The sequence below is a fragment of the Perca fluviatilis genome, chromosome 5 (genome assembly GCF_010015445.1).
Source record: "Perca fluviatilis chromosome 5, GENO_Pfluv_1.0, whole genome shotgun sequence".
Taxonomy (NCBI): Eukaryota; Metazoa; Chordata; class Actinopteri; order Perciformes; family Percidae; genus Perca; species Perca fluviatilis.
In genome coordinates this window covers 219,428-240,000 of record NC_053116.1, presented here as the reverse complement: position 1 = coordinate 240,000, position 20,573 = coordinate 219,428, and the positions used below count along the sequence as shown (strand labels likewise).

Genomic DNA, 20,573 nt, shown 5'->3' with positions numbered 1-20,573 from the left:
CATCATTGAACCGAGTGTTGTTTGAGCATCATCATGCACAGCAAAATAGTCAGTAACCACACACACACAGACACACACACACACACACACACACACACACACACACATTAGCCTGCCTGGTGTAGAAGGTTAATTTCAACATGAAAAACCCAACTTCTGCTGCTGTCACATGGCTGTTATTGTCCTACATCTATCTAACATGAGACTGCCAGAGACAAACACTGAGATGATAAGAGAAACACAGACACAAGATTATGAGGGGCCATCTGGGACATTATTCACAATTACCTCACAAACATACAAGTGAAATGCTCTAGTGAAATGCTTTCATACACACTAGTGAAAAATTATACTCTCACATACTATACTAAAACCTCACGCACACATAACTGAATTGCTCATAAACACTACTGAAACATTCTCATAAACGCTACTGAAACACTCTCATAAATGCTACTGAAACGCTCTCATAAACGCTACTGAAACGCTCTCACATGCAATAATGAATGAGCTTAAATATACAAAAAAAAAAAAAAACTTTTTTATTAAATAAAAAAAATGCTGTCTTCAGTCAGCAGGATGGCTGCCTAACACAAACAAGCGTTACTTTAGCATCAGCGGAGAACATCAGAACCCAGTCAACAGATGCAGGTTGTGATGTTCACTATTGAAAGTGAATTCCTGTTTCAGTTGTGTATATGACAGTGATTCATTATTGTGCTTGAGAGGGATTCAGTAGCGTTTATGAGAGCGTTTCAGTAGTGTTTATGAGAACGTTTCAGTAGTGTTTATGAGCAATTCAGTTGTGTGTGCGTGAAGTTTCAATATAGTACGTGAGAGTATAATTTTTCAATAGTGTATATGAAAGCATTTCACTTGTATGTGTGTGATTGCAAATAATGTCCCAGATGGGCACATACTTGATAGTTAGTGTGCTGCAATTAATGGTGTTACTCTGTCGAGACTGTAAGGGACAATAAATGATAACCCTCTAACTGGTTGGCTTTCTGTCTGTGCCTTTTGTTAGTCTACATAAATGACCTGAAACCACCAAGCTGTTTTTAATCTTTAGCATCTGCAACCATCGGCGCTTGTTATTTTGTGGCTTTTTACTAGCTGGTAGTTAATTAATTCCACTAGATATAACAAATTATTTCTCCAATCCAACACGCACATGCACACACACGCGCGCGCACACACACACACACACACAGTAAATTTCTGCTTTCATTTAGCATTGTTAGTGCAATACTAAGGTTGTTGGAACAAATTCCGAGATTCGAATATAATTTAAATAGTAAAAAAAGTCAATACAAATCTTGGGGCATGGCAGAAGTAGACTAAAAAGACGTCAGCAGGAACAGTCAACTCAGGAACAGGCTCAGCCAACAGACAAGACTTCAGCAGAAATGGCAAACTCAGGAACAAAACAATAAATATAGGTAAAGGTCATGACATGGCTGCTCATACAGAGGTTACCCGCTGATAATGCCTCCGTCCCGGTCGGGACGGTTTACTTTACTGCTGATGAGCACACCTCTCCGGCAGAAGCCAGGTCCCCTTGGTGAGTGAGCTAACCATGAAGCTAACTAATGCTCTGTTTGCATTGTTGCCATTAGTGCAGTTTCCTTCACCTTCTCTCTGCATTGTATGAGCACAAATATTGTTTTACAAACAATTTTATTGATTTAAAAATGGTCCTCCACAATCTATTATCAGAACTCTGGCCATGGCAATGCTTTGTTGTACAGAAATAACAGACCGTTGAATGCTGTGACCAATCAGAATAAAGTATTCAACAAGGTTGTTCTCTATCTATGGTGTAATCACCATAGACCCGTACATCACTGGACATTGGTTCACTGTATTTTTAGTATAAAACAAGTTCATCCGTTTGCCCCTCAGTGGTCACTACAGATATGAATACATTATTTTGACCATGTGTGAAAGTATGAATATTGAATGAGAGCGTTTGTGTGTGTAATGCGTTGATCACCTGTGCTGGTGTTTGCTTGGATGCTAGTGTTGCTGTAACCACATTGCTTGCATATCGCTTTGAATATTCCAGTTATGAGGCTGATCCTGTTTTGGATTCGGGATAAGCCTCTCTGTGTCTCTCTCAATTATATGAAATTCATAATTTTAGAGATTTATTGGCATGAAAGTTTCAATAACAATGTTGCCACAGTATCAAAATACAAATAAACAGTAATATGAACATATTACACAAGACATATGTTACATTTACAGTACATATACATATTGTTTCTGATGTTAAAATGAACCTTCTACCTCAGGCTGCAGGAGTTTTTACCCCCATTATATTTAAGTCAATGTAATGTCCTGTAATGTGTGTGTGTGTGTGTGTGTGTGTGTGTGTGTGTGTGTGTGTGTGTGTGTGTGTGTGTGTGTGTGTGTGTGTGTGTGTGGTGCTAATAAAATAAACAAAGTCCACACTGATGATAACCGCTACATGCTGCCTTCTGATAATCACCTGTATCATGTTTTACTTTAGAGAAACAGTGAATGTTGTGACATATATAGAGGCATTAAACCTCATTATATATATTACCAAAAGTTGATCATTCATTGTTTTCACGCAATGGAAGAACCAGTCCTCAAACTATCTCATCTGTTTTCCAACCAGCAATTCAATTCAATTCAATTCAATTCAATTTTATTTATTGTATCAAATCATAACATAAGTTATCTCGAGACACTTTACAGATAGAGTAGGTCTAGACCACACTATAATTTACAAAGCCCCAACAATTCCAACAATTCCAGTAATTCCCTCAAGAGCAAGCAGTGTGACAGTGGCGAGGAAAAACTCCCTCTTGGGAAGAAACCTCGGACAGACCCAGGCTCTTGGTAGGCGGTGTCTGACGAGCCGGTTGGGGGTGTGATGAACAGTGGCGATAGTAGTCACATTAATAATGGAACAGTGACTGGATGTAGCGGGAAGCTGCAGGGTTCAGCAGGACGCAGCATGACATTGCAGGGCATCGCTGAGCTCAGCAGGGAGTGCAGCAGGACCACGGCGACAGCTGCAACCAGGATCTTGGTGCCAACGTTCTCCAAGGAAATACGCTGGGGGAAAAAAAAAGCATAAGGACTCCGGGGAGTAAACTCCCCAGAAGCTAGGATTAGTAACAGGCATTTCTGGGACGGGCTGCACACAAATAGTAATAGTAATAGTAACAGTAATAGAAAGGGAGAGGAGAGAGCAGCTCAGTGTGTCAAAGGAAGGAAGTCCCCCGGCAGTCTAGGACTATAACAGCGTAACTATAACAGGTAACTAAGAGAGACATGTCATAAGGAGAGGTAGCATTTTCGGGCTTAGAACTCTCCCCCTGCCGGATCTGGCTTGGCTGGCCTGCCTCCCTCTACTTTGTTATGTATTATTAATCTAACAATTATGAAGAGAAGCAGTTGGGCCAGTTAGGTGAACACTGCAACTCCTCACTCCCTAAATATAAGCTTTGTCAAATAGGAGAGTTTTAAGTTCATTCTTGAATGAGGTGACAGTTTCTGCCCCCCGAACCCAGATCGGGAGCTGGTTCCATAGGAGAGGAGCCTGATAACTGAAGGCTCTAGCTCCCATTCTACTTTTAGAGACTCTAGGTACCACCAGTAACTCTGCATTCTGGGAGCGCAGTGCTCTAGTAGGACAATAGGGTATTAGGAGCTCTTCTAGATATAATAATAATAATAATAAATTGAATTTATATAGCGCTTTTCATGGACTCAAATGGTGCTAGACCATTTAGAGCTTTGTAGGTCAAGAGAAGGACTTTAAACTCAATCCTGGATTCAACAGGAAGCCAATGCAGAGAAGCTAATACAGGAGAAATATGATCTCTTTTCTTAGTTCTTGTGAGAACACGCGCTGCAGCATTCTGGATCAGCTGGAGAGTCTTAAGAGACTTATTTGAGCAACCTGACAGTAGGGCATTACAATAGTCCAGCCTGGAAGTAACAAATGCATGGACTAGTTTTTCAGCGTCGTTTTGAGACAGGATATTCCTAATTTTGGCAATGTTACGAAGATGAAAAAAGGCTGTTCTTGAGGTTTGTTTTAGATTGGCATTAAAGGATATATCCTGATCAAAGATAACTCCTAAATTTCTAACAGTGGTGCTGGAGGCCAGGGCAACACCATCCAGAGTAGCTATATCTCTAGATAATGAAGTTCGGAGGTGTTTAGGGCCCAGCACAATAACTTCAGTTTTGTTAGGGTTTAACATCAGAAAATTATAGGTCATCCAGGATTTTATATCCTTAATGCACGCGCTTGAAATTTAGCTAGCTGACTGGTTTCGTCTGGTTTGATTGACAAGTATAATTGGGTGTCATCCCATAACAGTGAAAGTTAATTGAGTGTTTTCTAATAATATTGCCTAGAGGAAGCATATATAAGGAGAATAGAATTGGTCCAAGCACTGAGCCTTGAGGAACCCCATGGCTAACTTTAGCGTGCATTGGAGGATTTATCATTAACATTCACAAATGGAGATCGATCAGAGAAATAGGACCTAAACCAACTCAGAGCAATTCCTTTAATGCCAACCAAGTGTTCCAATCTCTGTAACAGGATTGAATGGTCAATTGTGTCAAATGCAGCACTAAGATCTAGTAAAACAAGAATGGAGACAAGACCTTTGTCTGCAGCAGTTAAAAGGTCGTTAGTAATTTTCACCAGTGCCGTCTCTGTGCTATGATTCTTTCTAAATCCTGATTGAAAGTCATCAAATAAACTATTGCTATGTAGAAAATCACATAACTGATTAGCAACCACCTTCTCAAGAATCTTGGATAGAAAGGGAAGGTTAGATATAGGTCTATAGTTTGCTAAGACCTCAGGATCCAGGGTGGTTTTTTTCAGAAGAGGTTTTATCACAGCTACTTTAAATGACTGTGGTACATAACCTGTTAATAGAGACATATTGATCATATCTAGTAATGAGGTGTTAACCACAGGTAATGCTTCTTTGAGGAGTCTCGTTGGGATGGGGTCCAAGAGACAGGTAGATGGCTTAGCTGAGTATATCTTTAACATTAATTGTTGAAGTTCTATAGGATAAAAGCAGTCTAAGTATATGTCGAGACTAGTCTTTATTTCTAACGACTCTGCGTTTAAAGGTGAACCGTTAGAAGTTGAGTGTAAAAGGTGATGAATTTTATCTCTAATTGTTGTAATTTTATCATTGAAGAAGCTCATGAAGTCATCACTACTCAGAGCTAGAGGAATAGATGGCTCAGTAGAGCTGTGACTGTCTGTCAGCCTGGCGACAGTGCTGAAAAGAAACCTTGGGTTGTTCTTGTTTTCTTCTATTAGTGATGAGTAATAGTCTGATCTGGCCTTTCTTAGGGCCTTCCTATAGGTTTTGAGACATTCTTGCCAATCCAAACGAGATTCTTCCACCTTGGTGGAACGCCACTTACATTCGAGGTTTCGCGAGATTTGTTTTAATTTGCGAGTTTGGGAGTTATACCAAGGTGCTAGTTTCCTTTCCTTCATCATCTATAAACATGATAAAAACTCTGAGAATTCAGATAAAAATTCAGAATACGGACCTGGAGCCCTGTAAATAACAACGAATATAATTGGCTGTAATGTTTTCCATTTTGGATGTTGAAGATTAAGAACAAGACTTTCAAATGAGTTATAATGTAATTTAGGTTTAGGAGTAATTAACAGGCTTGCATCAAAGATGGCTGCAACTCCCCCTCCTCGGCCTGAGCCTCTAGGAATTTGAGTATTAATATGGCTGGGAGGAGTGGCTTCATTTAGACTAACATAGTCTTCATGGCCCAGCCAGGTTTCAGTAAGACAAAATAAATCAATTTTATTATCTGATATCAACTCGTTTACCAATACTGCTTTAGAAGACAGAGATCTAATATTTAATAGTCCACATCTAATTTTCCTATTTTGTTCTATTGCAGTAGTTTTAATTCCAATTATGTTGTTAAGTATAGCGCATCTTTTTTTTTTACCTTTGATTTAACCGATCTGAGCCGGGGGACGAACACGTGCTTATTAGACTATGAGTGGGCGCCTGCTCCAACGGAAGCACAGAGGGCGTAGCACTGCACCTCTGATTACTAATATCAAACTTGGGTTGTCATGGTTTATGTCTGATAAACTCGTTCAGATTTTTTTGATATGAGAGCGCGCGCCGTCCCCAGGTGGGATGAATACGTCTCTCTCAATCAGACCAGGCTTTCCCCAGAACGCCCTCAGTTATTCACATAGCCCACATCATTAGCTGGGCACCACCCCGACAACCAGCGGTGGAAGGATGACGTCACTGCGTACATTTCATCATTGGTCAGGTTTGGCAGGGGTCCAGAGAAAACTACTGAGTCCAACATTGTCTTTCGCGTATGCACAAAGTGACTCAACATTCATTTTAGTGATCTCCGATTTACCGCCCATTACCACCCTCGTGAAGTATGATCTTACTGTATTTACGGTTCTTTTTGCCAGCAGCTTTAGATGGGTTTCTATATCGCCCGCTCCAGCCCCGGGGACACATATGACCGTGGTGTAGGCCTACTGTAGCCGCCCGGGGCCGCTGGCTTCACATATCGCAGTATAGAGCTCCCAATAACCAGAACTGGCTTCTCAGCGGGTGTATCGCTGAGTAGGGAGAACTTGTTAGAGAGGCGAAGACGCTCCGGTTTAGAGCGACCGTCATCATGTGCACTCCCTGGTCTAGATCTAACGCTACGCTTCCCTCGGACAGTCACCCACTCGCCCGGCTGCTCGGGGTCTGCCGGGGGACAGCTAGCAGAAGCTACAGAAGCTACAGTATGTTGGCCCGCATTAACTACATGGTGCTTGCTAGCTACGGAAGCATACGATTCTGATTCCATGGTGCGGAGCCATGACTCAAATTCACTAAGCCTTGTCTCCAAAACAGCGAATATACTACATTTATTACATGTATCGTTATCACTAAAGGAGGCAGGGGAATAGCTAAACATTTGACACACAGAGCAAGAGAGAGCAGGAGAGGGAGAGGAATTAGCCATTGCTAATGGCTAAGCTAAAGTAGCTAACAGTGTTTTAACAATTGTAAATTCAGCGAGTCAGTCGCTGTAAGTGAAGCTAAGTATAAGTGCTTGAGTAAAACAATTGTAATTCAAATGCAATCCAGGCAAATAGCTGCTAATTTAAACAGTGAAGCAGAGTTCAGTAAGTTTTTGCCGGAGCAGCAAACTAGCGTTTGTAACACGGGAACACCGGAAGTGACACAATACGCTCACCTTACACGTCGGCACGTCACGTCTGATTCAGCCGTGCTTCTACTGATACAAAAGCTTGATTTGATGTTAAAAAGTAGTGTTACAAGTTTCTTTTCTTCATCAGGTGTGTGTGTGTGTCATTAACTGTCCATCAGGTTGTGGCATCTTTATATATAAAGGGCAGCATAATATGCCCTGTATTCTTCTCCCAGGAGGATTTTTAACTTTGAAAGGTCATTCAGCTCTTTGAAATCTGAGAATACAGAGTAACATATGTTAAAATAAATGTTCCATGTTTTATTAAATGCTTTTACATTGTAGGAGAAAGTGCATCTCTGTCTCAACCTCACCTGTCAGACAGTGACCACAATAATCTATTTTCTTTGGGTTGCCATGATTTTTTTGTGTCTTCCTGTTTCTCTCTCTCTATTTCTGTCAGTTCCATTCCATGTTCGCAAGTCTCTAGAATCTCCGCTGTTGTTGCACTCCGTGCCTGAGACTGACTACAACGGAGCAGACTTTGTCCTGTGAAAAATCACCAATAAAGGCTTCTAAACCCAATACTACAGAACCGGACATGTGCCAGCAGTAATGTGACCCGAAATTGGGAAGAAATTAACAACAATGGCAGCCAAGATTACAGCTTTCACTGATTTAGCATGTAGCTAGTCCTATGTAAACACAGCAGTAGCCTAAAAAAAACTGCAATAGCCTGCCTGGACCAATCATCGAAACTGGAAACTATTAGCTATTCACCTGAACAGTTTAGAATGTTGAATATGGCATCATTGTAATCCTTGACCATCAAAACATAGGGGTAACATCATCTTTTCTGTGTTACCATGTTTGGTTCAGCAGATCAGATCATTTTGTTATTAAAAACAATCAAAAACACTCTTATGTAATCCCAGAACTGGCATATAGGTAAGGTTTAGTCTTTGTTCTTTTATTTTCATTTTTATGGAGTTACTAGTTTATGTTAATATTTTTTATTTAGATCCCTTTTTCTGTGATTTTTTTAAAATGGGAAAAATACATGTTTTTAAACGTATTAGTTGTATTTGAAATTGTTTTTAGTTAGTAAAACTTGGATAGGCCTCCCTATTCTGTTATTATTAATATTGCTCTGGTAATGTTCTTTCTTTATGTGCTAATAAATACATAATTGAATTGTGTAAAGTAATGTGTGCATCCCGTTCCAGAAATGCTTGTTATTAATCCTAGCTTCTGGGGAGTTTACTCCCCGGAGTCCTTATGTTTTTTCCCCCAGCGTATTTCCTTGGAGAACGTTAGAACCAAGATCTTGGTTGCAGCTGTCGTCGTGGTCCTGCTGCACTCCCTGCTTGGCTCAGCGGTGCCCTGCAATGTCATGCTGCGTCCTGCTGAACCCTGCTGCTTCCTGCTACATCCATCCATGCTCTGCTGGGCCACGCTACATCCTGTAACGCCCTGCAGCGCCCTGATATGACATGAACTACTACAACTACCATTTGAAGTCACTGTTCCATTATTAATGTGACTATTATCGCCACTGTTCATCGCATCCCCAACCGACACCGTCAGACACCGCCTACCAAGAGCCTTGGTCTGTCCGAGGTTTCTTCCCAAGAGGGAGTTTTTCCTTGCCACTGTCACACTGGTTGCACTGCTTGCTCTTGAGGGAATTACTGTAATTGTTGGGGCTTTGTAAATTATAGTGTGGTCTAGACCTACTCTATCTGTAAAGTGTCTCGAGATAACTCGTGTTATGATTTGATACTATAAATAAAATTGAATTGAATTAAAATAGCCAGCAAATGGCTCCATTTCTAAAAATGTTCAGGGCACCAAACTGTAGAAGTTTACCAAGTTTTGTGCTTTCATGAAAAAGTGAACATGTCACCTTAAATTTGGCCCATATCCCCTGGACTATGTATGAATTTAAATGGTTGATAGGATATTTTTGCACGTAGGCGGGCACATTAACGTATGCGAGTGCATGTTGACAGTACCCTAACCTGAAGTTAGTGAATTCTCCTCTGTTGTATCCGGCTTGATAAAGTAAGCATAACCAAAACAGGATCAATCAACTAATGTGTTGTAGTGATGCAGCCCTGTCTCCTACGAATAACTTTCCCATACAACTGCATTCTCAATTATGTTACGAGGGAAAAGTATTTTCTGTTTGTTTTTGATGTAAACAAATACAATTTCTAATCAAAGTCTGTGTTCAAACTCTCTGTTGGGAGGTTAGAGTTGATGAGTCAAACAAACAAGGAGAACGCTGTTCGTGTTCCATGTGAAGCTAAAAAAAAGTCAATGTTGACTTATTTTAACACGTGCGTACGTTAACTTATGTAACATACTTAAAGGGTAATTTTGATATTTTTCAATCTGGACCCTATTTTGCCATGCATTTGGTCTAAATGACTAATGTGAAAAAGATCTTAGAAATTGGTCCAATATTGAGCAAAAGCGCTGTAACGTGCACCTGCCGCTGGTACAAGGATGTGTAATCCAGGAGCAAATCTGTTTCCCTTAAAACGTCATTCAGAATGCAGTTTAGTTGTATGGGAATGTAATTCTTTAGGAGACAGGGTTGAGTGATGGGAGTTTGTAGCCTAAGCCTTTTTCCGTGTGTCATTTATGTTATTCACCAACTTAGATTTTTACTTGGGACATGACATGGGGCTAATTTAGTAATGTTTGGTACTGCTTGCATTCAATTTAGCATAACCTTCTCAACCCTTCCTTACAAACTGAAACATAACTCAAAACCAAACAGAATCATTATAAATATTGTGTACAATAAATATTAATGACATTGTTTCCTTCTTCTACTAATCTAAACCACGTAGCCTCCCTGTAACCCAGGGGAAGCAGTTTTAACCTACTATGGTATTTTTAAGGCTCAGGAGTGTGAACAGTGTTAAGTATTTGCATGGTGAATGCTGCATTCCTGTCAATACACACCATGTCTGAGCTCAGAGCTCCAAGATGGCTCCTGAGGTCATGCCACTGTTGGTCGGTAAGTGTGATGCTACACAGACACACACACATCACCTACCACCGGGCACCACTTAAAGGGACATCTGACCAGCTGCCTTATCATGCAGAGGTGTCAGAATGCACTCGAGGTAATCTACCAAATGATGAGCCACTGACACTGACTGTCTGTTGCATAGTGTGTGTGTGTGTGTGTGTGTGTGTGTGTGTGTGTGTTGGCATGTATATAAAATCTTGCAGTGCAGCCTGTAGTATCAGTATTCGCAGCAAAAGGATAACATGAGGACTGCGGTCCTGTGGGGCCTGCTGGCCCTGCTGTGTCAGCACACACTGGTTAGCAGCCACATACTGGGTAGGACCTCTTCAACTAGGGACCTGGCTCAGCTCAAGGTAAGAAACCAAGTAACCCTTTTAGTCATCACACCTTTCTGTCTGATGATTGCACATTGGAAGGTCAGGTATATTCATAATTAAAGCCAGGGAGTAAGTTAACAATGTTGTGAATTCTAAGGCCAAAAATGAGAAAATGTTTTACAGTAGCTGTTGGGGCTGCAGTGTTCACATTGTGTCCAAAAACTCCTCTTAGTTTTGGTTTTATTTGTCCAGTTTTGAGATTTCAGCCACTGACTCCGTAGCTACCACTGAGGACACTGAGGTCATGTCCTCTGTACTTTTTTCAGTACTATTTTATGTTATTAAAAACTTTCACAGTTCTCAGACTGATTACAGTATTTTTTTATATCCATGTTTTATTCAATACTTCAATAGTTTTTATTTAGAACACAAGGTGTGTGTATGTGTGTGTGTAGGTGTGTGTGTCAGACTGGAAAGGAGTCTATAATGCTAATAGTAATATTTGCCACCACCAATAGTACTACTGCTACTACAACCACGACCACCACCACTAGTACTACCTATGTTAATCATAACAATAATAATCATAATTATATTGTATATAATAATAATAATAACAATAACTAGAATGGCACTCGGAGCCCATGAAAACAAGATTTTCATGTTTAATTGTCACTTCCATCCAAATTCCAAGTTTGCTTGAGAAATGATAAAACTGTGATATGTTAGGTATCCGGATGGTACTTCCCAGGGAATTAAGCCACACATTTCATGATGCACATGATCTCTGTCTCTCCTCAAAGGTATTCATGAAAAGGAGGTTTCAGATACTGTCTATCACAATTCGACACACACCTCATAAGATGCAAGCTGAGGAGTTAAACATGATCTCCCAACCCTGAACCTAACCCACATCTAACCCTGGGTAACAACAATAGTTCTTAACTGTTCTTCTAAAATTGTATTAAGTAATAAACAACCTTCATCAACTCCAGCAGCAGAAATTGTGCGTTTCCATCCGTTACTGTTATGTGAATATTAGGACTTGGAGGCATCATAGTCTAGCTCTTGCTGGGATAAAAGCCTGACATCCCGTCCCTTTCCTTTAGCTATCTCCGCTTTCTATTTTGCAGGGGCACCCTCGCTGCATTCCAGGCTTAGTGCCACCCAGAACAGTTGTGGTTGGTTTAAAGAAATACAAACAAGCCAGAGTTTTTTTTCCCTATCCCAGAATAGATAAGTGGTGTATCCAGACCATACTTGGAGATAGGGCCGGCAACGTGAGATAAACTGCTGGTGGCACTAATTCTCTAGTCAATGCCACTAAAGTTTCATTTATATCATGTCCTTATATAAGGACACAGGCTTAGTGAAAAAAATCTTATATATTTATATATAGACATATATAAGATTTTTTTTCCACCTGAACATCAACTTTACTCAAATTAGTGCCATTTCAACTCAGTTTTTTTTAAAGTGCTCATATTATGCTTTTTGGCTTTTTCCCTTTCCTTTATTGTGTTATATTTTTTGTGCATGTCATAGGTTAATGAAGTGAAAAAGCCCAAAGTCCCCCCCCCAAAGGGACTTACCATCTCCAACAGAAAACACTGTTCACAAACTGCTCCAAACAGCTCTATTGTAGTCCAGCCAGCGTTCATTTGGCTTGATTTTTAGTAAACTTGGTTTAACGGTGTAGCAGGGGCCAAGGAAGAACCCATTACATCTTGAAGTGGATCCCAATCATGGGGCAGATACACAAATTATTTTTTACTTTTAGCAACATTGCGAGATAGGGCATTTGTGCTGCACTTATGTGGTGTTGAAATAACTGGACAATTACTTCCCGACTGGGAAAATTCACACTGCATTAACATTGTGAGATAGGCCATACCTTGGCGAAGGTCTGCACTCTCCGAATGCCCTTCTAGTTGAGAAAAGGTTTGTTACAGACACAGACTCAATGATTCTTGTGGTCCAAGGCTGGATCAGTTCCAGGAAGTGTGCACTCTTCTGCACATGCCTAAGTCGACAGACGTGTATTAAACCGGTGTGTTCAAGCCATATTCAGCTATGCTCTCTGCTTACCAATCGCCTTGGGACACTCAAAGTCAAGTTCTGAATTTATACTTTAATGCCATAGTTTTTTTTTATTGTCATATCTTTTTTAAATGTTCATATTTTCTTTTTAATTTAATAAAAATAAAACAATTTAAAATCCCATTTCTAGCAGCCAACAAACACCACCACCAGAAACACTGACACCAAGTTCTGGGCTATCCATAGTTACAGATTTACTAGAAGGCTTATGCATGTGTTTCCAATGTCTAACTGTAACATAACCAGTGTGAAAAACAGTCAGAGTTTTGAATGTTAACCCATCTTCAACTCTCCATACCAGTCTATACTGGAGCGCTTTGAGGAGACTCTTGCTGATGCAGCCCAGGAGGAGGACGCTGAAGCTGATTATGAAGGGACAAATCAACAGCCTGAGAACAGCCAGGCCAGCCAGGGTTGGAACCAAGACCAGGAGGGGGACCAAGAACCTTTAATGTCAGAAAGATCTCAATTACCAGCTGAGGGCCACAGCAGGACCGCAAGTCAAAGGAGCCGTCTGCTGGACCTCCTGATGACAGCCAGGAAACGGGCCTCTGGCTGCTTTGGAGCCAGGATGGATCGAATAGGAAATGCCAGCGGTCTGGGATGCAACAGTGGAAGAGGTAAGACTGCAGCTGAAGATGGCAGAAGGAAATCCAATTAGGATTTTGATCAAATATACTGAAGCATAGTGGTCAAAAGCTTGTGCTGGTTTGGTGGTCATTGGAAGAGACAACATGAATTTTGACTATACATGCAATCATAGAACTCTGGTTATTCATGGTCCCCAGAGGATGATTTTGTGTGGCACTGCGGTGAAGTCCTGACCTTACCTCACCATCAATTTTAAATATCCTCTTGTTTTTAGTTAACAAGTTGTTCTCATCATGTTACTCCCCCTAAAACCATAAATTGCCATTATACAATTTCTGCACATTCATCATTAGGTTTTAGAGGTGTTGGTAGGTGTATTTTTTTATTTTGCAAAGCGGCAGGCTAGCTGTTTACCCCTGCCTCCAGCCTTTATGCTAAGCTAGGGTAACCACTTCCTGACTACAGCTCTGTTGGTACTGTCTCTCATTGTGGGATGTAATGAACACTGCATGACACAACATATGCATAAATACAAGTCACACTAAATTACTAGTTATTTATAACTAATCCTTTTTGTGTTTTGTGTCATTTTCCCTTCAGGCTAGTCTGACAGTTTCCTGGGACACATGTTGGATTATAGTTTGATCTCCAACTGAGGACACAACCAAAGATATTACATTCAATTGATTCCATTATATACTGTGTAACATTAACGCCCTAAGAAAATGCGTTTGGGTTGCTAACAATAAATAAACTTGTTTTTTCATATGTAGCATTCTGTCGTTCTTTCAAACGCACCATTAACCCTTGTGTTTTCCTCCCGTCAACCATACACTTGTTGTCCTCCCGGGTCAAAATTGACCCAGTCTGTTTTGCCAGTTTATAAAGCATGAAGTATAAATTATCACCCAATTCTGTGTTACATCATCTGTAAGCCAACTTCTTTCCAACCTATTACCACTAGTTTTACACTTATTGTTTTAATATATAGTCAAAAAAACGCATTTATATAAAATTATACCTAACTAACAGTTGAGACCAATGGGAACATATGTTGATGGGTTATCACAGACTGGAATATGTCAACATTTAGTCAGGATACTGTTTTGAAACCATTTCAATTTTTTTAATGGTAGCCAATAATCACACTTGTTGTCCTCCCTGGTCAAAATTGACCTGGTCTGTTTTGGCTATTAATAAAGCATAAAGTTTAAATTATCACCCAATTCTATTTTACACCTTCTCAACAACTTCATTCCAACTCATTAACACTAGTTTTACACTAGTGTGCAATTTATGGTGAATAAACTTAATTTACATGAAACAATACCTATTTTGGGGGGTAAAATAAGCATAAATTATGAATTAGTTCCATTATAGTTAAGATCAGATGAACCTATGATTATGGATAATCACTGACTGGTATATGTTAGTGATTAGTCAGGATACTGGTTTGAAACCATTTTATTATTTTTAATGGCAGCCAATAATCCTACCTGGTGTCTTCCTGGGTAAAAATTGACTTGGTCTGCTTTGCGTGTTTATAAAGCATAGACAATTATAATTAATCACTCAATTCAATTACATTTTATTTAAAGTATCAAATCATAACAGAGTTATCTCGAGACACTTTACAGATAGAGTAGGTCTAGACCACACTCAATTTCCAAAGCCCCAACAATTCCAGTAATTCCCTCAAGAGCAAGCATTAGCAGTGGCTATTGCGACAGTGGCGAGGAGAAACTCCCTTTTAGGAAGAAACCTCGGCAGAACCAGACTCTTGGTAGGCGGTGTCTGACGGGGCCGGTTGGGGGCGTGATGAACAGTGGCAAATAAATAGTCCCACTAAAGATAATGGAACAATGACTTCAAAGGTAGTCATTGTAGTTCATGTCATAGCAGGGCACATCATGTCATACTGAGTAGTGCAGTCTCCTATACCGGATCCTGACTACTCTGTGCGTATGAACATCACAGCAGGGCGTTGCGGGATGTAACGTGGCACTGCAGAGCATGGGTGGATGCGGTGGACGCAGCAGGATGCAGCAGGATGCAGCAGGACGCGGCCGGGCATTGCAGGGAATCGCAGAGCAAAGCTCTGCGAAGAAACATTAGGACTCTGGGCTAGGTTAGTAACAAGCAGTTCTGGGACAGGATGCATACAAAAGGAAACAAGTGAAAACAGAGATGAGAGAGCAGCTCAGTGTGTCATAGAAAGGAAGGAACTTCCGAGACAGTCTAGAATTATAGTAGCATAGCTAAGAGAGGCGGGTTAGCAGGTTACCACTTTTATTCAACTTCATTCCAATTCATCTCAACTAGTTTTACACTTACTCTTTTCTATTTATGGTCAACAGACCTCATTTACATGAAATTATACCTACCGTCTGAGTAAAATGAGTTGAGATCATTAGTTGTGTTTGGATTAATGGCTGGTATGTGACAATTATTATTTTCCCAGGTTAAAGTAAACTGATGCAATTGTATTCACAAACAAAGGAGAGCTAACAAAACGGAAAAAAACTAATTTACGGAAAATTGTCTTGTCTCCATTTAGGAAAAGACACATCAAAGGTGTTACAACACCAAGTTTACAAACTTGGTGTTCATCAATCAATTCATTTTATTTATAGTATCAAATCATAACATAAGTTATCTCGAGACACTTTACAGATAGAGTAGGTCTAGACCACACTCTATAATTTACAAAGCCCAACAATTCCAACAATTCCAGTAATTCCCTCAAGAGCAAGCAGTCGACAGTGCGGAAAAACTCCCTCTTGGGAAGAACCGGCCAGACCAGGCTCTTGGTGTTGGCGGTTGTGTAGAACAGTGGCGATAGTAGTCACATTAATAATGGAACAGTGACTGGATTGGAAGCTGCAGGGCAGCAGGGCCCAGCATACATTGCAGGGCACGCTGAGCTCAGCAGGGAGTGCAGCAGGACCACGGCACGCTGCAACCAGGGTCTTGGTCCAGCGTTCTCAAGGAAATCGCTGGGGAAAAAGCATAAGGACTCGGGGAGTAAACTCCCCAGAAGCTAGGATTAGTAACAAGCATTTCTGGGGACGGGCTGCACACAAATAGTAATAGTAATAGTAACAGTAATAGAAACAGTAATAGAAAGGGAGAGGAGAGCAGCTCAGTGTGTCAAAGGAAGGAAGTCCCGGCAGTCTAGGACTATAACAAGCGTAACTATAACAGGTAACTAAGAGACAGGTCATAAGGAGAGGTGCTTTTGGCTGGGCGCTCTCCCCTGGGATCTGGCTTGGCTGGCCTGTCACGAGATAAACTAACAATAGAAAGAAGCAGTGGGCCATGTTAGGATCTCCAACTATACAAGCTTTATCAAATAGGAGAGTTTAAGTTCATTCTTGAATGAGGTGACAGTTTCTGCCCCAGACCAGATCGGGGAGCTGGTTCCATAGGAGAGGAGCCTGATAACTGAAGGTGTGTTGTCACCAAGTGTATTGTGTCGTCGCATGTGTGTGTGTGCATGTGTGTCTGTGACAGCTCAATAGTGTGATATATTGCAAGTCTCAGCTGTCTGTCTGTGTGTGTGGGCACGCATGTGCATGCGTGCATATGCACGTCTGCATGTACATGTGTGTCCGTGTGTGTGCGTGTTCATCTGCTGAAAAGAACAGTAGTGTGATCCACTATGCCACTGGTGTGTGTGTGTGTGTGTATGTGTGTATGTGTGTGTACACGAGCATGTGCGCGTGTGTGTGTGTTCATCTCCTGAAAATCATAATGATCCATTGCCCAATTTCACACACGTGTACATGTGCATGTTTGCTGTCCATGTGTGTGTGTGTGTGTGAGTGTGTGTGTTTGGTGCATTTCCATGTGCTGGAAAGCACAATAATGTGATCAATTACATGAGGTAGTTCTCAGCTGCTGTTTGTATGAATGTGTGTGTTTGTGGGGGTGGTGGGTGTATGTGTGTGCATGTGTGTGGGGGTGTTTGTGTGTCTCCGCATGTGCATTCATGTACGTGTGTGTGTGTTCATCTGCTGCAAAAGTGCCCCATTGCACCACTGGGTCAAAATTGACCCAGGAAGACCACAAATGCAATAAAATTAAATAAAATACCCAAAATTCAATGAAAGTAGTGATCATTAATATTACTTGCGAAGAACCCATGTTATTTTTGGTTAATTTGGTTGAAATAAACCCATATTTCTGATAAAGAAACTTTGAAAATGGGTCAAATTTGACCCGAAGACAACACAAGGGTTAAGTACTCAAAGTTTAGTTTAGTCGAGCTCTCTCTTCATTCTGCACACCAGCAGTGACATGAGGAAACCTACGCAAACCTGAACAGAATAACCAGGGATTATAAATGAATAGACAGGTGAAGTGATTCATGCAGGAAACATGTCTGTGATTCACCCATCAACTACTGTTGGCTAAATGCATTAGACAAGGCAACAAGTAGGAGATGTCACTGTGGGTTATGACAAAGTTTCCGTCACACGGTTCTGTCCAGTTACATTATGGAGACTATGGAGATTAATTGCGGTAATGCAGGAGGGGTAATATACCAGTTAAGCATTTCACCTGATGGCAGCAACCAACCAGACAGCTATTGAGGTAAAATTACCTAAACTGACATGAGTCCATTTTTGACCCCATGTGTTTAATGCCATTGGAAAGTAGCAGGACAGAACAGAGTGTTGAGGGGCTGCTGGTGCCAGTGCAGGCTGATCATAGTGGTGCTAAGGACAGGTGCAGGTTTTGTTTCCAATGTTTGTTACTAATCCTAGCTTCTGGGGAGTTTACTCCCCGGAGTCCTTATGTTTTTCCCCCCAGCATATTTCCTTGGAGAACGTTGTCACCAAGATCCTGGTTGCAGCTGTCGCCGTGGTCCTGCTGAACCCTGCTGCTTCCTGCTACGTCCATCCATGCTCTGCTCTTACTACATCCTGTAACGTCCTGCAGCGCCCTGATATGACATGAACTACTACGACTACCATTTGAAGTCACTGTTCCATTATTAATTTGACTATTATCGCCACTGTTCATCATATCCCCAACCGGCCCGTCAGACACTGCCTACCAAGTCTGTCCCAGGTTTCTTCCCAAGAGGGAGTTTTTCCTCGCCACTGTCGCACTGCTTGCTCTTGAGGGAATTACTGTAATTGCTGGAATTGTTGAGTCTTTGTAAATTATAGAGTGTGGTCTAGACCTACTCTATCTGTAAAGTGTCTCGAGATAACTCTTGTTATGATTTGGTACTATAAATAAAATTGAATTGAATTGAATGTAGATCAGACTGACTATATTGCTAACTATGCACCTTATCAAAGAGAGCTACGATACCGGTTCATACAGAGTGGGAAATTAACTTTTTTGCCCAATTTTACCAGCCACTTATATTTTTTACCAGCCACTTTTTCCAGAACTCAAATTTATAAAAGAAGGTGCACTAGCATATTTTGAATTGCTTCAATGCATTATTTTTTATTATTAATACCTATTTTTTATTATAGGCAAATAAAAAGTGTGCGCGTGCGTCAGTAGCGGGGAGAACTGAGCAGCAGAGAGGCGACAGGATTAAAACAGCAGCAGCTTCAGCGACTTTAGAGTGAAAAATCGTTACAGCGTACATTGATGTTAAAATGTATACAGGTTGGCAGGACGGTCTGAAATGTTTTGCACGGTCTTTCGCTGTTTGTTTTGTCAATGCGCCACTTGTTCCAAAAGTACTTTCTATTTTTCTTTACTTCGCCCTCTTAACACTGGGGATATGTCACCACATTTTTTTAACCGATAATTTTCCTTTCGTCTGTACCTCACTTCAGCTACATCGTGTGTCGCATGCACGCGCACACACACACACACACACACACACACACACACACACACGCATACACACACGGCTCCATAATATAACTGGCAAAAGTAAGGTGCGCTTTTTTCACCACCAAAATTATCATTGTTTGTTTACAGATTTACACAAACTCTCGCACACACACACACACACGCAAAAATACACACACACACACACACACATACACACACACACACACACACACACACACACACAGAGCTCCATAATATAACTATAATTTCATGCCACCGCGTACAAGGGCAAAATGGTTGAATCTGGTGAAATACTGTAAAAATGTCAAATATGACTAGTTTTCTTCCAAATGAAATGCTGACATTACAGAATGCATGGTTTTATACTGTAAAGGCAGTGAGATCAAAACATGTGGTTATAATGGAAGTCAATGGGGCCATTTTTGCCTCGAAGTTGTCCAGAGGGAGTATCTGGAACTACATAAAAAATAATAATGCAATCAAATCAGTTTTGTTGTTTATCTTTGACATATACAAGCCTCTAATCCCCACCAAAGCCCCCAAAAATCATTTTTTTTTTTTTTTTTATAAATAATGACATACTTCAAATACATAAACTGCCATTTAAATGGTTAAAATCCTGAAAATGATTGAATGTTTGGTGGTTTTGATTAGGTTAGAAGTTGTTTAAGTAATTTATGAAAAAAAAGCAGAAAAAACTAGAAAATGCATTTCCTGCAGAAAATGCGTGGGAATGCTGAATAGCTAAAGCTAACTGGATAAATAGCTTAAATCCGTAAGAAGAAGTTGAAGTAGTGAGAATAGGTGAAAAAGTCGAAAGTATGAATTTCATTATAAAGTTAAAAGTTTATGCTAAACTGAACTGTTTGCTTTAAAGGTTGAATAATGACGAAATGTGTAGAACATTGTGAGGTCTGAGTAGATTTTCTAACAGATAATGACTCACATATGCAGAAATATGAAACAAATTGTATGAAAAATCTTAAAGCTCAAATGCATTGCACTGCACTGCTGAAACATCTGGCAAATTTTCAGAGTTGGAAGCTAAACTGCATTACCTTCATAAGTGAAGAGCTTGTTAGAAAAGCTGGAAGATATATTTTTATTATTATCAGATATATACACTGCATAGAACGAAAAAGCATAAATCTAGCTGAGATGTGAAATATATTAGGTGAAAAGAATGGGGCTTAACAAGAAGAAAGAGGGGAAAGAGAGAAGGAAAGAAAGAGAGAAGAAAGAAGAGCATGAGAGAAGAGAGGAGATGAGAGAAGAGAGAAGAGAGGAGAGAAAGAGAATAAAGAGAGAAGGAGAGAGGAAAAAGAGGAGAGGAAAAAGAGAGGAAAGATAGAAACATTGAGAAAGAGAGCAACTTTGACTAAAATTGATTAAAAAGGCTCAAAGTTTAAAGACTTTGTATTATTATCAGCCATATCCATTGGGTAGAACAAACAAGCATG

The 20,573-nt window shown here is 40.5% G+C and overlaps 1 protein-coding gene across 1 annotated transcript; it reads left to right on the top strand.

Moving 5' to 3' along the window:
- The first annotated feature begins 10,501 nt into the window (after positions 1-10,501).
- Positions 10,502-13,950, top strand: nppa (natriuretic peptide A). The gene is made up of 3 exons (XM_039799231.1): positions 10,502-10,629; positions 12,995-13,313; positions 13,885-13,950. The coding sequence occupies exons 1-3, from the start codon at positions 10,519-10,521 to the stop codon at positions 13,887-13,889; spliced, it is 435 nt and encodes a 144-aa protein (XP_039655165.1). The 5' UTR covers positions 10,502-10,518; the 3' UTR covers positions 13,890-13,950.
- The last annotated feature ends 6,623 nt before the right edge of the window (positions 13,951-20,573 follow it).

Excerpts from the sequence above, each read along its gene's own strand:
- nppa (XM_039799231.1), top strand. The coding sequence starts at position 10,519 with ATGAGGACTGCGGTCCTGTGGGGCCTGCTGGCCCTGCTGTGTCAGCAC. Across the intron at positions 10,630-12,994 it reads GGGACCTGGCTCAGCTCAAG|TCTATACTGGAGCGCTTTGA; the intron begins GTAAGAAACCAA and ends TCTCCATACCAG.